The 21542-nt window shown below is 34.6% G+C and overlaps 2 protein-coding genes across 5 annotated transcripts in view; one reads left to right on the top strand and one right to left on the bottom strand.

Annotated features, from left to right (window-relative positions):
* Positions 1-21542, bottom strand: part of LOC127871974 (uncharacterized) — a 341340-nt gene that overhangs the window by 137862 nt on the left and 181936 nt on the right. The window lies entirely within an intron of this gene.
* LOC127871980 (putative leucine-rich repeat-containing protein DDB_G0290503) lies at positions 566-14076 on the top strand. Of its 2 annotated transcripts, none has more exons than XM_052415308.1 (6): positions 566-1335; positions 3392-3536; positions 5240-5561; positions 6330-6459; positions 11132-11275; positions 11943-14076. In XM_052415308.1, the coding sequence occupies exons 1-6, from the start codon at positions 1201-1203 to the stop codon at positions 12996-12998; spliced, it is 1932 nt and encodes a 643-aa protein (XP_052271268.1). In that variant the 5' UTR covers positions 566-1200; the 3' UTR covers positions 12999-14076. The 2 variants fall into 2 exon arrangements, with proteins under 2 accessions (XP_052271268.1, XP_052271269.1); XM_052415309.1 differs by lacking the exon at positions 566-1335 and adding an exon at positions 2291-2374.

The raw sequence follows: 21542 nt of genomic DNA, 5'->3' as shown, positions 1-21542 counted from the left end.
AAAATGTCCGCCACGTTGTTTACAATAGCTGTGACTACGATCTGTGTAAATCGAACGCTTCAAGGGCATGTTCAAAATGCGGAGTCAGCGTATTGAAAATCCGTAGCGTTCTGACTCTTCCTCGACTTATTCAGAATCTTAAGACAACATGATTCGGAAGTGCCATGCTTTGAACGATCGATATACTAAAGAAAGAAAATAAGAAATAGAATAAACATCTTTTGGATAATTATGAACTTATTTGCAATGGAAATCTGTCCCTAATTCCAAAAATGGTACGGACCCATACATTGCCGTATTTTAAACATGAAAGTTAAACATCTACAAGTGGAAGCGCTTGCTTGACCTGGATATTAACGGATTATTTATTTAGCCCTTTTGAACCGCTTCTACATTTTTCAAAACGATATCTATATCAAAATAATTATGTAATGTATTTATATCTGTGCTAATATAATAATATTAAAAAAACCGGTGCGGCAACGCCGTACCGCGGTGCGATTTTTTTCACAACATACACCGCGATATACCGGTATACCGGTGAATCGTGACAGCCCTAATGTTATGCACCTTATTTAATGTTAAATACTTGCCACATTCTAAAAGAGAAATACTTTTATATCTGAATGGATAAAACTGCATAAAAGGTGAAACATTTATTTACAGACGAAATAACTTACACCGAACATTAATATGGTGTCATATGAAGCCAAATAAAGATCAAGGAAAAACACGCACACATTTTTTCAACAACAATATGTGTTATTTTATTGTAACCAAACATACACTTTGATTCAATTTCACCTGGTGTGCAAAGACAATAATTAACTGAATTTTAATCAAAAAGATTTCATTGCTTTTCATTTCCCAATGTATAAGTGACAATGTATTGACACAGAAAAAAAGAAAATGGTATTTCAAATGAAACATAAAAGTAGCTCATTCTAATAAGCTTATGGATGTAACAGAGAAGTAAAGGATCTGGTATTCTGCAATCACGAATGAAGCCCACAGGAAGTGACGGTTTTGTGTTTAAAAAAAGTGGGGGGAAGAAAGAAGAAAAGTTTGTTTGAAAAAAAAAAGCATAAAACAACAGCTTGTCGTCATTACCACACACATGCAAATGGGATATAAAAAAACCTGGTTCCCTGCTTGGTAAGTAAGAACTGGTTCCCTGCTAAGTAAGTCAATTCTGCAGCCATGAATGAGGCTCACAGGAAGGTGTTAAGAAACCAGCACGGCACCATTCTCAAGAATCTCATGTTGGATGCTGACATACTGGGCTTCCTTCTACAGAAGGATGTTCTCACCGAGACCATGGTCCAGACCATACAGGTACAGTAATCTTAATTGTTTGTTTAGTTTGTTGAGTTTGATTTTCGCCATTTTCATTTTCTTTAAAACTTTAACAAAAACGAGAAATGGGTGTATGCAAGCCTTTGAATCTTGAGTCTTGTTAGCAAGGTCTTAATTGATTACAAATGCCTCAAAATGGGTCACTGAGCAAGTTCAATTGGTAAGTATTTCAGTCATATCATCACATTCATTCAACCATTAACTCACACTTTTCCTGGGCTAGATGGTTTACCAGTACTAAGTTCACGAACTAATGCAAGTAACTGACAACTGCCCTGCTTGAATCAAAGGTAGAGGGAGAATGGCCTTAGAAAGGATTTAATGACCTCAACAAATGTTATGTGGCTGGTCAGGAATTGAACCCGCTATCCTCATTTTTGTAGTGCAGCTCTTCACCAACTGAGCTTACTGGCTAGATTAAACATTTATCTACCATTTAATGTACAACTTGTGTATCTCCTATACAACTGTGAGGCTGAACCAACAGCTACACACTCAACTATTGCATTGATTTCAATTTAAGTTCAAATCCTTAAATCATTGGATAGTTAGACATTAGACACCCTTAGGTTTTTGCATTTAACACCATGTCTTGTTCAATATAAAATATATGCCAACTAACTTTTTAATTGCATTTGAATGTTAGATACAGTATGGATAAGAACAATCTTTCAGAAAAAGCCATTATATTTCAAGCAAATATAATGTCAGAGAATGGACTTGACCTTAACAAAAGTCTTATAGAAATCTCATTTAGATCTGCAGTTTTTGTCCAGGTATGCATGAACTAGTCAATGCCCAGTCATGTACTTATAAGTTAACTTGATCATATTTAAAAAGCAGAAAAGCTTTATTAACTTAAGCTTATTATAGCCCACCCAAATATACAACATTTTAATGATTGTGCCTATGAGCTGGCATGTTTATGATGGTTATCACTGATAAAATGTTTTAATTTTAAATATTCAAATGTATTAAACACTGCTAAGGATTTGGAGATCATGCCATGTACATTTGGGTACTTTGTTTGTGTATTTATGTGTGGATTTTACAACTTACAGGGGTAGTTTCTGTTTAATGTATTTTTAAATAATGAGTAATATGTTATTGTACATGTTTTGTTTGTATTGAAGCATATTCATTGATCAAATATTCACCTTGTCTTTAGGATAAGAGATATATTTCGGTCCTGATGGAAATGTGTTGTGCACTTTGATTGTTGGTATTGCTTTTTATATGATTAATCATTTTCATGATCATTCTGTATGTTTGACAGATATATAACATTTTTGCAAGAAGTTTCCTAGGACAACAGCTTTTTACTAGGCAAATGCAAATAGCACTATACTATGAAATCCATTGAGACTATTTTACAGTTAACGAATCTTTGGTTATAGCTATAAGGTTTTCACAGCCAAGATGTGTCATGACATATTTGAAAGGTTACTCAGTTTGGGCTATGATGTCAGGTTTCAAGGCATTCAACATTTAACCTGCTGATACAATTGCTAACACTTTACAGCCAGTAGATCACTGAGTAATTTTATCAGAGGTGTGATTTTGAACACATCTCAAGGGAGAGAAACACACTTATTGTCTCCCTTACAGGATTGTATCCAAAACTCGTCACTTTTAAATACCCCGGTAGATCCTGTAAAATTAACAACTTCTCATTTAGCAATTTTACGTTTAAAAAGGTGAAATCAGCTGAAACAAGCAAAAAGCATAACTTTGTAAATTAATGATAATGAGTTTTCAGCCACCTTCTGGGAAATAAGGGCTAAATGAATGTGATTAAAGTGTCTTCCAAGCTAAGCCTGTGCAGTCTTTACAGGCTTATCTGGGACGACACTTTCAGCCTAAACTTGATTTGGGCAAAGAAGAGACTTTATTGAAACAAGAAATACAATAAAAGGGGAAAGTGTCATCCCTGATTAGTCTATGCAGACAAATCTGCAATGACACTCTTGAATTGCACCCTGTTTACCCAGAGCAAGGCTCATAATCATAACTATGACTCTATATTTTTTGTCAGGCCAAGTCAACGCAGCATGAGAAGATAATTGAGCTTCTGTTGATGTTGCCCAAGAGGGGGCCGCGGGCATTCCAAGTGTTTGTGGAGGCCGTGAGGAAACACTCCTCCTTCCTGGCAGAGAAACTGGAGCACGACTATGAGAAAGGTAGGGGAAATAATGGGCGCAGAGAAACTGGAGCAGGACTTTGAGAAAGGTAAGGGGCAGTAATGGGGGCAGAGGAGCTGGAGCATGACTATGAGAAAGATAGGGGCAATAATGGGGCAGAGAAACTGGAGCACGACCATGAAAAAAGTTAGGGCAATAATGAGGCCAGAGTAATTGGACCACAACTATGAAAAAGGTGGGGAAATCATGTGGGCAGAGAAACTGGTGCAGGACTATGAAAAAAGAAGGGGCTATAATAGGGGCAGAGATACTTGAGCATGACAATAAGAAAGGTTAGGGCAATAAGTTGTCGAAAAACTAGAGCATGACTATGTGGAAAGCACGGGCAATAATGTGGGCAGAGAAACTGGAGCAAGACTATGAGAAAGGTAGGGGCAAAAATGGAGGCAGAGAAACTGGAGCAAGACTATGTGAAAGGTAGGGACAATAATGGGGGCAGAGAAACTGGAGCAGGACAATAAGAAAGGTAGGGGCAATAATGGAGGCAAAGAAACTGGAGCACAACTATGAGAAAGGTAAGAGAAATAATGGGGGCCAATAAACTGGTGCTAGACTATGAGAAAGGCACAGGCAATAATGGGGGCAGAGAAACTAGAGCAGTACTATGAGAAAGGTATGGGCAAAAATTGAGGCAGAGAATCGGGAGAATGACTATGAGAAAGATAGGGGAAATAATGGAGGCAGAGAAAATGACCATGAGAAAGGTAAGGGCAATAATGTAGGCAGAGAAACTGGAGCACAACTATGACAAAAGTAGGGGCAATAATGGGTCAGATAAATTAGAGCAACACTATGAGAAAGGTACAAGCAATAATGGGGCAGATAAACTAGAGCACCACTATGAGAAAGTTAGGGGCAATAATGGGGACAGAGGAACTGGAGTACAACTATGACCAAGGTAGAGGCAATAATGGCGGCAGAGAAACTGGAGCACAACTTTGACAAAGGTTAGGGCAATAATGGGGCGGAGAAACTGGAGCATGACTATGAGAAAGGTTGGGACGATAATAGGGGCAGATAAACTGGAGCACAACTATGACAAAGGTAGGGGCAATAAGTGGAGAAACTAGAGCACGACTTTGATAAAGGTGATCTTCTTGAAAAAGAGTATTAAATGTGCATAAATACACATTAAACACAGCTTTAGTGGCACTTTTCTGTGTTTTATGTTCATTACTTGGGCAATTAATAACACCTGACACCCGGGTCAAGCGCTCATAATTGCAAAAGAAAGAAACAGAGACGCTGTTTTTGAAAACATTTAATTACTGTAAGCACAGTATCCCCCCTTAAATGTAATGGTGTGATTCAAAATGGCTGACACACAGCGAATAACAATGATTTAGTTGAAAATTTCACATAAAAAATGTTGATCTGCTCTACATTCATGTATAATACGCACCCCTTACTTGAAGAAAAATTCGGCAGGTAAAAAAGTGCGTATTATATTTGTGTATTTATGGTACACTTAAGTGCATTTAAAATGTGTTTAGGTATATATCCAAGTGCATTAATATACATTTTTTAAAGCTGCAAAAAAGCACAGAAAAAATACTGTTTAAATGTTTTTCATGCACATTTAAATGTATAGGCAATAATGGTGGGATTGTTTTATTTGATTTAATATTGATCGGATCAGTCTGGAGTCACATGCTTTTTACTTTCAAAACTTATGTTTCCAGAGTTCAAGATAATGACTGAAGAAATGGCAAAATCTGCAGGTCTGGGAAACCAAGAACACAAAGAACAACAGAAACCAGTGGAGAACAACCCAAGTGATGACAAATCTGAGCTCAAACTCAATATTCCAGAAACACCAATGAATGTTGAGATATTAATTGAGAAAAGTTTCGCAAAGCAGCCAACACGAGATCAGCTGACGGAAAGGCGACATTCACTGTCAATCTCTACCACCAACCATGCAATGACGTCCAGTATTGTGCAACAGAATCTTAACACACTGTACACCAAGTTGAAGGCAAAGATGCACATGAGCAGTGCAAGGTAACCTAGTTCTGTGCTTGTGTGTTAAACATGCATAATACTTAAAATATAATAGAAAAATGGGATCTTATTACAATACTTTGCATTAACTTATACTAAAAATACTACCATCTTAAGACCAGACTTCACTTAAGAGTTTCCAGGTGGAGCTCTAGCAACTTTTTTAATTAGAAGAGAATAGTTTTCCCTATGAATTTCTTATGAAAACCAGAATGAATTCATGTGCAAAAAGTGTCATCAAGGATTAGCATGCTGCGTCTTCTAATACTGATCCATGACCACACTTACTGCTTTTGGGTATTTTCTGTTCAAATGTCGCCTGAATGTTGCCTACAAAGAATGATTACACTCTGTGTTCTCTGAGAAGTCTCATACCCAACCCTCGAAATGTTTTTGTCTGTTTGCTTGTGTGGAATTTCTGCCATTTTAACAGTCATATCACCACAGTTCCTTAACCTTCTCACTCTTTTCCTGAGCAAGCTGGGTAAACTTTACTAAGTTCAGTAACTGGCTAATGTCCTACTTGATGCTGAGGTTAGGAAAGATTGACCATAAATGATTTAATTAACAATAGCCAAACAGGATGCCTGGCTGGGAATCAAACACATCAATCTTCTATATGCTTCAGTCTACCACCTGGCCTGGTTAACACAACTCCTGCTTTGCCCGAACACCCCTCCATTTTCATTTCCAGGATTACACTATAAATGTGGATTGAATCACAGTTGATCACAAGACCCGCCCATTCTATCATACCATGTTTTCCAGAGAGCATTCCTTCGCAACACCAGAGCCAGCCACATTCAAAATGGTGGACAAACTGGTAGAGGACGTGTTCCACGCTTTAGATGAGTATGAGATGACCTTCGCTCAATGTCATGCACTTCTAGGGGGAAAAGTACGGGAAAGTTTAATATCAATTCAGTTGAAACTTGTTATTCAAGCTAAATAAAGATTGTTTTTACTTATTTCTTAAAACCTACTAATTTTAACTGAACTGCATTAAAAGCCTTATCAATATGCTTTTGAGTCGATTCCTTGGGAAGAACCATTTCTTGGTTTCTTTGATGAAGATCTGAAGAATGCTACTAAAAAAGTGGTGGGGATCAAACATATGATTTACTAGACACTAGGTGGACACCATATCCACTACAAAAAAGCATTCTTGTTTTGAATTGTTTTGCTTAACATATGAATAGTTGATATTCTTTAAGTCTCAATGTGTCTATTATTAAAATGTCCTTTGCAAAATTTAAGATAGATAACCACTCTTTTGCTTAAGTTTTGAATGTTTGAGAAATGAATTTAATAACTTGATGTGAACATTCCTTAAAGATGGATCTCTTAACAATGCCATGTGCTTTTGGGTGCAAATGTCCAGCTTGAAGCCACAAAAGAGGTGAATAATTGCATGCAATTCTTTGTAAAAAAGGTGGGGGGAGCCCAGGAATCTTTATACAAAATGTTCAGCTGAATATATGAATAGTTTAAAGTTGAAGACTTGAGGTATGCATTCTTAATAAATCTACTTTTCCCACAATTGCATATGCTTCTGGATGGAAAGGTCTGGAAACGATAAATATATTATTTGTGAAATAGATGATTCTTTAAAATTTAAAGACTTGGCCATTCATAAAACGACCTTTGGGTGGGGAAAGTCTGTAAGCTTTTACAGAATTGTCCTCAAATGTAATAAGTTATGATTTACCAAAAATGTGAATAATTTAAATACTTCAAATAAAATGCTTGCTGACAAATAACTGAAAAAATAAATATCAAGTGGATCTTCTTTACTTGCTTACTCGATAAACCATAATTCAGATCAGACAAGTTGTCATAATTTGCTTGTTCAATATTGCTTGCTTTGAAACAAAAATATACTGCATTGATTGCAACTATTTAGCTGTTCTCAAATTACGGCCCAAAACAAGGATTTAATATAAAATACACTGAACAAATATTCTATACCTATCTAAATAATTATGACCAATACGGTTTAGACATTCAAGCCTTGTAAAGCTATAGTAGTTGTTTTCTTTTGTAATATACCTAGTTCAGTCATTATTTTACTTGGACGCCAGGGGCGTAGCTAGCATTTTTTGAGATGTAGGCCCGGATATGATACATTAAAATGGGGGGTCCGAGGGTCCTCCCCCTGAAAATTTGTAAATCCTATAACTCCTGTGGTGAGATTTAAAGCATATCTAGACAAATAATAAGATAAGAAAATATAAGACTTTGGCCTGTTTTTTCTGTGATATTTTACTGTTTTATCTCAATGTCAGAGAACTAAATTTTACTGTATTATCTTTATACCAGAGAACTAAATTTTAAAACAATATGGAACAGAGAAACATTTAAAAGTGTAACACTCCACTTATTCACAAGTCAAACCATAGAAATACTTTCCAATAATACTGTCTGCATGTCTATAACGGCACCGTAACGTGTTGAGTGTAAAACTTTTTTATAGTCGATCTATTACACTAGTTGTTCTAACAAGTGCATCAATTACATGAAATCAATATTTCTACACTTAACCGAGGCAAATGTGTTGATGATTTCATCGATCGAAACATCTGTTTCTCTGTGAATGTGTAGGAGTCCTAATTCATACAGCCTTTCACCAGACATGGTGCTTCTCATGTACGATTTGATACGTGTAGATCTACGTAAACTTGTTCAAGTCCCTTGAAAAGAAGCGAGCTAGAATCTATGCACATAGAAAGCAGTAGAGTTGATAATTGGAAGATATGTCCTTTGAACGCGACCAGAATCCATTGTCTGAAGATTATGTCGATATGAAATGCAGAGTTCCAACACCTCACCCCCTCAGGGTCAACATTTTAATGCGTTTTTCGAAGTGACAGCATTTTTATTTTTTTCATGTTTAAAAAAAAATTGTAGGCCCGTCCTGCTGTGCTTATAGCAGCTACGCCCCTGGACGCATTCACATTATGTTTAACATAAATTCATATGTAAGGAACAAAACATTAGTTCACACTATTTTACAGATTAAAAAAATTAAAATAATAAACAAAAATTATTTTTTTAAATATATTTGGCGTATATCCTGACTTTGAAATAAAGGTAGAGACTTGACATTTCTAAGTTATTAAATTAAACACAACAGTTAAAGAATTGTTGTGTTATTTTTTCACTAAACAGTCGCATATCTACCGCACCCCATGAAATGTTTGTTATGATATGCTGTTTTATTAAACCACATAATTTTACAAATGTTTACTACATCATATGTGTAATCACATGGTTAACAAGAGATTGCCAAGCAATATGGTCCCCTACCAGTGAAACTCCACCATTGTCAGTATTTTTTTTTCTTTGTTGCCATAGCAACCAGAATTCTTGACGCAGACACAAAATGAAATGACGTGCATAATCTCCATATTGCCATCTATCCATGTTCCAAGTTTCATGAAAAAATATGAAGAACTTCAAAAGTTATCGCAGGATCCAGAAAAGTGTGACAGACAGACTGACTGACAGACTGACTGACTGACAGACAGAGTGCAAACCATAAGTCCCCTCCGGTTTCATCGGTAGGGGACAATAATGCATTTATTTCTTTGTCATTGAAACATATGGTTTGTTGATATTTGATAAAGACCCAGTTTTCTTTCCACACATTTAATTTACACTGTTTCATCCACGTCATGAGTAAATTGGTTGTATGGCATATGCAGCCAGTGTAGCTTAAGTCCAGCCTGCGCACTTGCACAGTCTGGTTAGGGCTACGCTTTCCACTATAAAAACACAAATGTTTTGTGGTATCTCCAAAGTAGCTTTTTCAGCAGGCATATCCTGACAAGATTGGCAGATGCACAGGCTGGACTGGAGCTACGCGGACAGCATATAACATAAGACCCATTTACGCACCACACGGGTCTTTAAAAATCTTACTGTGTCCTTTAAATGGAACACTAAACCACAATACTCTCCAATAAAAAAATTGAAGTCACACTATATTAAAAGCACACTGCCAAATGTAATAAGTCTATTCTGGCTTGCAGATGTCACACATGTGTGGCTAAATAATTAAATGATGTCCCTTTTATCATGGACACAAGACATATGGCATTTAGCCTTAGGTTTTCATTCATTTCTTTCTCTAAAATTTGTGTTATTTGATATCTTGAAAGAAATACTTTGTTATCAACATGAGGCATTGATTAATAGTGCATTCCGTCTTCCCCTGATGATTAACTTACCAAGCACTGACCCTGAAAGTCTTGGGGATGAAATGTACGGGCAATACGTAATTGTAACTTTGCCAAAATGTTTGTCTAAGTTAAGTATAAACATGAAGAGAGTAGTCCGCATCTCCCTACACTGAACATTGTTACATCCTATCCTACAAAGAGGCGGTGATTTTGCCAAAGTTCTAATGGATTATGCTCAAATCAGCCAATTTAATAAAGGAAGTGTATTCATTCGGGTCATCTCGTTATGGCATTTTATGGATTAAACAGTCATTTAAGACGTGAAACAGCTGGATTAAACAGCTACGACTGTCAAAAATCAACATCCAATAGTCCCGCCAAACATCGCACATCATAAAGACGTTTCAAATGCGGATTGTATTTTATACAGCAAAAAAAATCTATTTCATAAACAAGTCACATAATTAACAAGTGGTCAACAGCATATGCTATTTAAAGAATAGCTGATAATCAAATAATGTAATTGTTAGTTATGTTTGTGTATATGAACAAGCATTTTGTTAATACCTTCATATACATAAGCCTGGCAAAACAATTAGACATTACATTACGAATTACGCTTGTGACTACTTTTTCGACCTTGCATAATTCCATGAACCTGTAACAAGTCATCAATCGTTAAGTCATTACACAATAACTAGCACAAAAGTAACAAGACTATTGCCAAGCAATATATGTCCCCTACTGGCTCCACCATTGTCAGAAATTCCACATTTGTCAGATTTTATTTAATTTGTTGCCAAAGCAACCAAAATTCTTGAAGTAGGAACAAAATGAAATGATGTGCATAATGTCCATATTGCCATCTATACATGTTTCAAGTTTCATGAAAAAATATAAAGAACTTTGAAAGTTATCGCAGGATCCAGAAAACCACCATTTTCAGCAGTATTTCTAGTCTATTTGTTGCCATATCAACCATAATTTTTGACATAGAAACAAAATGAAATAAAAGGCATAATGTCCATATTGCCATCTATCCATTTTCCAAGTTTCATGAAAAAATATGAAGAACTTTTAAAGTTATCGCAGGATCCAGAAAAGTGTGACAGACAGACAGACTCACAGAGCGCAAACCATCGGTCCCCTCCGGTGAAACCAGTAGGGGACAAAAAGAATTTCTCTGTTGATAAAATTCCTGTTGTTTCTTTATTTATATATACATAGTCCTTGAAAGAATCAATGAATTTCCCTTACAGAATTTTTTGGGGAAAAAAAATAAAACCCTGAAACTTTTCTCCTCATCAGTCATGTCCTAAATAAACACCTAGTTTTTTTAAACCCCCAAGCTTGTGTATGTACTTAACTAATTGTCACTCTATCTTTCAGGATCGCAACTACCCAATAGTTTCTCATATCATCAACCTCCAGAAAGCGAAGAGAGAGCTAGAGCAAGAGCTGAAGGCCAAGGATTTACAGAAGAACAAGTATGCAGATCACATTAGTAAACTGGAAAACAGGTGTAGAAACCAGGTATGTTTGTTTCTTTGTTTGTTGGTGAAGTTGTGGTTTTTGCAGGTTTTAACAGTATTTCAGATAAATCACGTTGCTCAGTAAACCAACTCACACTTTCCCTGGTGTGTGTGTGGGGGGAGGGGGGGGGTGTTTACTAAGTGAACATGCTTATGCGTCAGTAACTGACAACTGCCAAACTTGAACCACAGGTAGGCAAGGTAGCAGTTATGGCAGTAGAAAGGCTTTTATGACATATCGCCACACAATTATGGGTATGTCATCACACCTACCAGATATTGTAACAAAATTAAATTTAAGTGTTTAAGCCCAATTAAAGCAGTCACTTAATAGTTTCCTTGACATTCTTAGCTATCCGAGGAGTTTACCAGCACAGACATATGTCTCTAGCTGACAAATGTCCTATTTGAATAGGGGTCATGGGAAAAATGGAGAAATATTATTCATTTCATAACAAATGCAGTACAATTAACATAGCAGGTGGACCAAGTATGAAACTCACATAACCCAGAAGGCATGTCTGCTAACTGAGTTAGAAATCCCAAAAGAGGTGTGAAAGTGATAATATATGAATTGAGAAAACATAAAATAACTCTTCAAAAAAACTGATCAGCTTGCTTGCAACAATGAAATTAGTATAAGAAAAAATGTTTCTTTTATACTTCAGGCTACAGAAGTCAACCACTTAAACGAAGAAGTCAACAAACTCAAAGAAGAAATCACCAAGCTTCAAGCTATAAATAGTGAACGAGAGGAAAAACAGAAAATCATAGATGAACTTCGTAAAATGGTCATGGAGGCAGATACTTCTAAGAAGAACAAGCTTCGAAGTTCGTATCTAGCTTTACATTACGATTCAAATAGTAGTGAAATTAAACAGCTTAGAGATGAGGTTAAAAGACTGCAACTTGAAAATGAAAACCTAAAAACAGAGAATCTAATGCTGAAGAAATCAGACAATTTGAAGAAGTTGGCCAAACTCAGGGAAGACCAAACTCATATTAAATTAGAACTTCCTTTAGCTCAACTTGCAAACCATGATGATGAAAAGGACAGTGTGAATTCAAGTGTTAGAAATAAACATGAATCTGCTGTTTCTCCTACACACGGCGTCTTAAGAGGTGCAGGTGCTAAAACGATTGAAATGGAGAGACAATCATTTTTATATCAAGGGCAGGAAAGGTCATTTATGCGGGCTTCTGCAGATAATATCAGCTCTGAAAGAATTGTTGAGGCTGTAAAGCCATACAGAAGCAGGCCGATTGATAAAGAAAAGGAGAGAGAAACCAGAGAGAAAGAAAAAGAACTTGAATTTAAATTTTCAAACAATGGACAGAATGTGTCACTTGGGAGTAAACGAAGTTCCAGTAAGGACAGGTCGAGTAAACGAGTGACGTTTGTTGGAGATATATCCAAAAATAATGACAGTGAGGAGTCCCCCTCTGCTCATTTTGGTACTCTACACGCACAAGAAGCTGAGAAAATCCTTGCCAATGGACCAGGTCCAACCCTTCCAAATGGGAACGGGAAAATTCCGGTCGTGAATTATAAACAGGACAAGGGTGGAATGAGCAGGGGAAGGTCGAGACAAACTGCACTGAAAAGTAAGGCTGCTTCCAAGCGGTCAGCATCACTCACCAATCTGGCTTCAAGGGAGATGCTGAAGATGTCATCTCAGCTTATTCAAAAAAGCAAAAACCTTCGACAACCCTTGGGAAACTGAATTTTAATTGGAGAATAGTGTTCCCAGTATTATGATATTTCACTGCTCTTTGCAAACTAAATGTCAGAAAGCAAATTACTTCAGCAATCATTGTTCAAACTTGTATAATTTGATATTTACTTTAAATCAAAACAAACACTTAAGCTTGTTTAAAAAAGGACAAAGTTGTGAGAGGAATCAAAGATATCAGAGTAATTGAACCTGTACAACTACTTTGCTATTGTTTTTTGCAATATCTGCCTTGAATGAGTGAACAATAAATATGTAATTACAAGTGCTTAAAGCAAGCCATGCGAAAGACAAACATATATAATAGCTTCATTTAAATTGATTTTTCTACACAAGTGGATTTTTTATGAATTTTTTTAATCCTCATAAAAGAAAACTGTGTCTATGAGCATCAACACAGTTTTAAAATACAGTTAAAATTATGAAAATACAATCAGTGTAAATAAAAAAGTCATGGAAAATTGCTTATTAAGCTTGAAGTATAGATAAAATATTACAAAAATATATTTAGACCTTGAAATGATTAGTATTGTTTGTGAAAATCACCAAAATAGCCATTCCCAGTTTGATGTCCTATTCCAAATTCACATAATACAGTGTTAATACAAAATATAGTAAATATAGTCATGTTCTTCATAACATATGGTAAAATTTTGAATTAAAAGTGAAGAAAACTTTATTTTTATTTTTTAAACAGCATATATATTATACACTAAGGTACTTGATGAAATTTGACAGCAACTTGAAATGCTTACTGTCTCATAATATGTTGGAAAGGTCCAGGGGATGGTCTTATTATTACTTGCTTTTGCTTTACAATCATCACAATGATTTAACCACTAAACAAAATTTCAACTTATGAAACAATGTTGTGTTTCGCTTACATCACAAAACTCCATGCAAGATTTGACTGGTTCTGAGAATAGCAATTGGAGTTTTTTAATGTCACCAGCACAGATATAGCAAAGTGGCTCGAATGGTTGGTAAAGAACTGTTTAATTTTATAGAATTTTATATATAATTGTTAGTAAAACCATCCATAAAAGTACAATAAACTTATACCAGTAAATAGTTTTGAAAGATTCGAAGTTTCTTTTTCATTTCAACCAAAACAAGTTTTACATGTCTTTTTTTTTCTGACACGAGGACCATCAGATTTGAAATGACACCAGACCTCGGGAAATTTGTTTGGAAATGTCCGAGGTCGGACGTCTTTTGCTTGGTATGGCAGTGAGAACATAAATGATCATTTGAGAGAAAGATCAATTGTAGGACACTTTAATAACAATTATAAATGAAATTTTTATTTGTTGAACAATAACAAAATTATCAGACACTATCCATTTTACTGTAAGAACGTCATCTTTCAAGGGAGAACACTCATTCATATACATTTAATGCTTCTGAAGTGCTTTCATTAGATTTTCTTAGAAGACAGACATTATGTTACAAATGTAACCAATATCAATCATAACTACCAGGGCCCATATTCATCAACCAATTTTTAGACTTATTTCTAAAAAAAAAAAGAATATTCTTAAAACTTTAAAAAAATAGAATATCAGTAAAATTGTTTTTAATTAACGTTGGATTAAACATCTTTAAATACACAGTTTATCATTTAGGACACTCATATATTTTACACAAGCAAAAATTAAGCCTTTATATATTAAAACCCTGCAAATATCTTGCTTGGTTCTAAGTCTATTCTTTATTCTTAAGTCTAAGTACGGTTCAGCAAGTATGGGTCAAGATGTTAAGACTAGTGACGTGAATGTTACCCAATTATATCTTGAATACACTGTTTTGTAATAAACAGTAGTATTGTTCTTGTATTTCTTATGCAACACTTATCCTGTACAAATTGCCTTTAATTGCTCTAATAGTACCGTCGTTACAATAAGATATTGGTTTAAATGTTATTGTTACCAGTAGTATTATCCTGTCTTTATTGTTAATTTAAAATCGCATAATTTTGTTCATAATTATGTATTGACAAGACTTACATTATACAAAACTTAAAACAGAAAATGAGTTTGTTTTAACTTAATGTTTATTGTTGGCTTTAATCCAGAGTGTTTTCAGAAAGGGTCTTTTTTAGTTGAAAAGTTTCAGCAAATTTTGAAATAAACTTATTGGAGCTGCATGACACAAAGGGATTTTAATGGCAATAATAAGTGCAATCTTAATAATAAAAACAAAACAAAACCAATACTAAATGTTGGTAACATTGAAGATACTAAAATTGTTAAATTTTACAATTTCCAAAACTTAAAATGTCAACAAGAAATGTTATTTTGCAAAATTGAAACATAAACAACAACCAATGTACTTAGTGTATATTTTTAAAAGGAAGTGGACAATAATGTACGAAATTTAGTGACAAAATAAAACAAAATTTATATAAAAAAGTAAGTGACAAAGTCAATATGGACATTACTGCAAGAAAAGTGCTTAAGCAAAAGAAAGCACTTATCAAGGAGAATCTTGTGCTGGAGACCAGCATCTTAGATGAGCTCGAGAGCAAGGATATCTTAACCGAAGACATGAGCCTGGATATTCAGGTACATATATGAATACTTCTGATATGATTGATCTTTTCCTGATCTCAAATTTATCTTTATCTATTATTTATCTTTTCCTGATATTGCACTTATTTTGACCTGATATAGCACTTATTTTGTTCTTATATAACAAATAATTTGTCCCGATATAGCACTTGTCTGTTACTGATACAGCACTTAACTTCTTCTGATATCACACTATCTTCTCCTGATATAGCACTTATATTCTTCTGATATCACAATATCTTTTCCTGATACAGCACTTATATTCTCTGGATATCACACACATCTTCTCCGGATATCACACTAATCTTCTTCTGATATCACACTTATCTTCTCCTGATATCACACACATCTTCTCCTGATATTACACTTATCTTCTCTCAATATAGTACTTATATTCTCCTGATATCACACTTGCCTTTTCTTGCTATAGGACTTGCCTGTTTCTGATATAGCTTACATCTGTTCAATCTACAGCTTTTGTCTGCTCCTGGTACAGTACATATCTTTCACTGTTATATCACTTATCAGTTTTTGATATTGCATTTATTGTTTCCTGATAAGGCACTAATCTTTCTCTGATAGAGAACTAATCCTTTGTCAAATTTCAGGCTAAATCAACCAATGGTGAAAAAATTGACAGATTTCTGTCCATCTTGAAGAAAAGGGGACCTACAGCCTTCGAAGCCTTCATAGCTTCCCTCCAGAAGGACCATGGGTTTGTGGCTGTTATGCTCATGGAAGAATACAATGCCTTAGCAGATGCTGGTATGAAAATAATTTGCCCAACCTTACTGTTAATAAATTGTTAGCTTGTCTTGTGTTCATTTGTGCTATAAATCAGAAATGTATTTGATTTGTTAAAGAAATTGGGGTAATTGTTTAACAGATTTCTACACCAGAAATAATTTTAAAACATTGCCGGCATCAAAATTGTCAAACGAATTTTTTTGTGTATTTGGATTTTTCAATCTATTAAAGCCATTTGAGGTATTATAATTAAAACATAAATTGACAAAACAGATAAGCCAACATAATTTGAGTTGTTTCCCTTTAGCTTGAAGTCTGTAATCCTTCTCAAAGTAATACATGTACTTAAAAGATGTAAGTTACTATTTTTCTGTTAGTTTTTACTATGTTGTTTATTTATTTTGTAACAATTGTACAATTAGAAAATGAAAGAAGAATGTCAACAACCAGTCTCAGCACCAATGGGTCCACATCAAGTTTAGACAGTCAAACAAAGTCCCTGGAGATGAATGCAGTGATGTTCAGTCAGTGTAATGATTGTGCAGTCCGGAGACTAAGTCAAGACACTAGTGGTAAGACTGCTATAAGTTACCCATAAGTTTTGTTGTTTTCAATATGCATTTGCCATATTGTAATGCCATGTGTGATATCCATATTGAATTGAACTGTGAACTGCAATTGTATATGCTTTCTGATTGCCTACAAGAAACATTAATTCAGTGTTAAGAACGCAATATGCTGTAATCGTCGGTGATATTCATTGTCCATGTTTTATTTTTTATGTTGATGTCTTTAGTTCTATTTCATATTGGGTTTTCTTATTTCCAGTATTGCAAAACACATTTTGCCTTATTGTTACAGTTACAAGTGGCAGCAATAAAACAAGCCAATCAACAGCAGTTATTGGGCAACTAAGAGATAAGACTGACCAATCAGATGCAGGTCAGCTGATTTCAACTGGCCAACTGCATATCTCAGAGGAATTTAAAACAAGAATAATACAGGAATGGCTGTCCAATGTGTACATGAAGCTCAAGTCCCATGTGACAATTAACAACCTTCGAGAGCTGTCTTTCAACAGCCCAGGGCCCGTCACCTATGAAATGGTGGAGAACCTGATTGATGACATGATGTTAATGGAAGAGAAATGCTACAAGTGGGTATATACAACATAATGAACTGCCAAAATGTTTGAAATAAATACCAAATTCTTCTGTCACTACTCTCATAAAATCAAATAATTTGATTGATGTCATTATGTTAATAAAAAAGAAATGCTATGAGTGAGTATTTACAATATTACAAAGCACTGTAATGAATTTAAGAAATATCTTAAATTATAAAAAAATTTAATTGTTTAAAAAAGAAAACGAAAATGTAAATAAACTATTCACTGGAAATTTTCAGTTTACTGAATTATATATTAGTCCACCAAATACCTTATTTTAAACTGATATTATCCCTTATTATATCAGAATTACTATATTTTAAAGATTGTTTATTTTAAAAGAAGTCCAAAATTATAATATATGCCATTAAACCTTTCTTACAATACATTTAATGAACCAACATTATAATTTCAAGTTAATTACTTTCCAGGGCAATTGGAGCTAAGGACAGGAAAGCATCCTTGCTCACACACATTATCAGCTTGAAAGCAAGTAAACAAAAAATGAAAGAGAGAGTGAAACTTGCTGAAGAGCAGAAGAATAAATATGCTGACAACATCATTAAGCTGGAAAACAAGTGCAGGAATAACTTAGACGAAAATGATAGGTTAAAGAGAGAAATTCAGAAACAAGTCTGCACAAATTTATCCCTCAAAGAAAGCTGTGATCAAAAGCAAAAGAAGATTGAAGAACTTCAGAAATTGCTTGATAAAGCAAATGAAGAGATAGAAATGAAGATATCTAAAATTGAAGAAATGGGTAAACTTTTCAGAGAGAGGGAAGATTGTCTGAGAGAAGAGCATAAATTGATTGTAGAAAAGCTGGAGGATGAACTGTTTGATTCCAGGGTTGACAATCCTAAAGGAAAGTTTCAGTACAAACAACAATATCAGTCAACATATGCAGCTAAGAGAGGAAAGATTGAGAAGAAGTATCCACAAATTAGCACCAGAATCCATGTCCAGCCTAGAGAACAAGATTGCACTCCAAGACAAAATCCCAATGGTAACAAGAGCCCCTTTAATTCAAATGATACTCCAAGGGCTCAGCCAGAGAACAGGCGACTTAAAGTGGACCTTACAAATGAAAGGCACTTTGAAAATTGTATCATGCAAAAAGGGACAATTTTCAACACTCTTGAGAATAAAGCAGAGAACATTTCAGAGGTTAATAAAAAATCACCAAGAAGACAAGCTCTATCAATTGTACCAAAAACATTAGAAACACTGGGCATCTTTGGACATGCAAAGAAATAAAATACCCTAAATGTCATTATGGTTATCTGATTTTTTTTTCATATGTACAAAGATTGTATGCCATATAAATTGTTATGTGAAATGTGAAATATTTCTGTGAAATAGTTCTTTGTTATTTTACTGTTATTTCCATGTTCATCCATTTGCGTCCATCAATAAAAAAATTGTTTGGTTGGGAATATCAATTAATGAATATGACTGTTTAAATATAAAAATTGTAGTAACAATACTGTTTGTACAACAGGACAATTCTTTCAAATGAACCCAAACAATAATGATACCAATATGTTAAAAATAAAATATCACAAACAGTAACTCTGTAAAGGTATCGTGATTAACTTATACAAACAATTTGGGATTGTCTTTGTTGGCATGATATTGAGGAAGCAGTATTGTATGGCATGAATAAAGAATGGGTAAAACAAAACAGCCTTGACAAATGTTCATCAAGGAAGGTTGACTCTTTGGCACAAATATGTCCTTCAAGTCTCTTTGGCACAAATATGTCCTTCAAGTCTACTAATTTTGTTTAATGTAATTGCATAATTTGTAAAGACATAACCCAAAATAACAGCTCAATAGCAGAGAATTTGAATGTCTTAGAGTAACACCACTGTTTATTGATAGGCATTTGCTGAAAACAAAAAGCTATTTCTTGAGGAAAATATTATATTATATTAATTATTTATAAAAGGTTGGATGAAAGCAAAAGGGTTCTAACTGACTTTTTCAGAAAATGAAATTTTTGTATATTTTGATTGGCCACATTGATGCATATCTTGTTTTAAAATATCTTAAATCAAGGCAATTAATCATTTAAAAAGTAAAATTGAGATCTGTCAAAAATTTCTAAGTCAAATTTAATTTATTGTTTAATGCTGTTAGGTTCTATGTGCAGTTAAATGCTACTTAAAACTCTTTTGAATCTATAAGAGGCTGATATTTTTTTTACTGTTCTAATAACTTTTTGACAACATTATGTCACATGATGATTTATACCTACACAAACATACTTTGAGATAAATGTTTTTCAATAGGTTGACACTGGATTACAAAAAGTTATAAAAATCTTAAATCCTGATTGTTGCTTAATAATATAAGGGCAATATTCTAAGGTATACATTAGAAATTCAGAGGCTTTACTCAAATTATTCCATGCTCATCAAGTGCTGAAGCTCTGATTTAGGACTTACTCAAGATAGAAGGCTTGCAGAACCTTACATTTAGCCTAGAATTAATTATAATACACTTACATGCATAAAAACACCTTCAATATGATGCTTTAAGTTATTGCATTATTGACAAGTACAATTAATCAAAACACACTGATAGCATAGGATGAAATTTTTGCGTAAATAAATCTGACACAGGTTCATTGTTGCAGAAATGCTACAGTAAGAATTTGCGATTTAATTTTTAAGAAAACTAGAGCTTTGACCCCAACATGCGACATTGACAAAGAATATTTTGCATGTTGTCTAAACATAAAACAGCGGACACCATGCTCAATGTTTAAAACGCACTAAGTGACCCTGTGACCTAGTTTTTGACACGGCATAACCCATGTGCGAACTTTACCTACACATCATCTAGATACAAATTCTGATCAAGTGTGGTGAAGCTCGGAGGAAAACTACTTGAATTAGAGAGCAGACACCATGCTGAACGTTTAAAATGCACTAAGTGACACAGTAACCTAGTTTTTGACTCTGCATGACCCATATTTGAACTTGACCTAGAAATCATCTAGATACAACATCTGACCAAGTTTGGTGAAGATCGGATTAAAACAACTTCAATTAGAGAGCATACACTTAATAGACAGACAGACAGAAGGACCGACCGACAAGCTCACTCCTATACATGATGATAAAAGAAATGAAAGATACTAAAGAACATCCAGTAACTGTTAAGTTACCTAAATTTGAATTAAGATCATTTAACGGTGACCTATAAGATGGACAGAATTTTGGGACCAGTTTGAGTGTACAATTCACACCAATATGAAATTGTCTATGTGGAAAAGTTTAGTTATCTACAAAGCAAACTTCAAGCAGAAGCAAAAGCAGCAATCGCAGGATTAATGCTCATCAATTACAATTACAAGATTGCTGTGGAAATATTAAAAGAACACTACTGCAACAAGCAGGATATAATTGACATTCATTACAAGAAGATGATGAACCTTACTCCACCTAGCAAAAGAACTGAGAGTCTAAGACATTTCTTAGACACTTTGGAGAAGCATCTGCGAAGTTTAACCATTTTGCTTGAGAACACAAACCAGAACATGTTCGTCTCAATGTTAAAATTCCAAACTTCCAAGAGCTACACTCCTTCAACTAGAAAAACAGAAAGGTCCAGAAAAAAGATGGACAGTAAAGGAACTCAGGGAACGCCGGCGAACATATATCATCGCCAATGAAAGAGCAAAGCAGGATAAAGATTACAACACCAGCAAAGCTCCTTTATCAAAACCTGTTGAGCAATACAGATCGAGGGTGCCAAAAATGAATCCCAAAATGGTGACTGAACCAGAAACAAGATCTAGCAGATATCTGACAACTGCGCAGGCTGAATATCAAATTGAATTATGGACAAAACTTAACAATTTTGTAGAGCTACTGATAGGCAATAATTATTACCTGGACATTGTACTTCCACAAAAAATGGAATTGCAACCAGGTCTGTATCTGCTTAGTTCAAAGCTAGGATGTATGCTCACTGGTAGAACATGTTAACAAGAAAGTGAACATTATATCAGCAATATGTTAATTTTAACACCTGAAGTAG

Source organism: Dreissena polymorpha, chromosome 3 (genome assembly GCF_020536995.1).
Source record: "Dreissena polymorpha isolate Duluth1 chromosome 3, UMN_Dpol_1.0, whole genome shotgun sequence".
NCBI lineage: Eukaryota > Metazoa > Mollusca > Bivalvia > Myida > Dreissenidae > Dreissena > Dreissena polymorpha.
The sequence above is the reverse complement of the archived record's forward strand: the minus strand, read 5'-3'. Positions and strand labels throughout refer to the sequence as shown.

Bases quoted from the DNA above. Each gene is read 5' to 3' on its own strand.
- LOC127871980 (XM_052415308.1), top strand. From the start codon at position 1,201: ATGAATGAGGCTCACAGGAAGGTGTTAAGAAACCAGCACGGCACCATT. The intron at 1,336-3,391 runs GTACAGTAATCT...ATTTTTTGTCAG, and splicing joins CCATGGTCCAGACCATACAG to GCCAAGTCAACGCAGCATGA. The intron at 6,460-11,131 runs GTACGGGAAAGT...TCTATCTTTCAG, and splicing joins ATGCACTTCTAGGGGGAAAA to GATCGCAACTACCCAATAGT.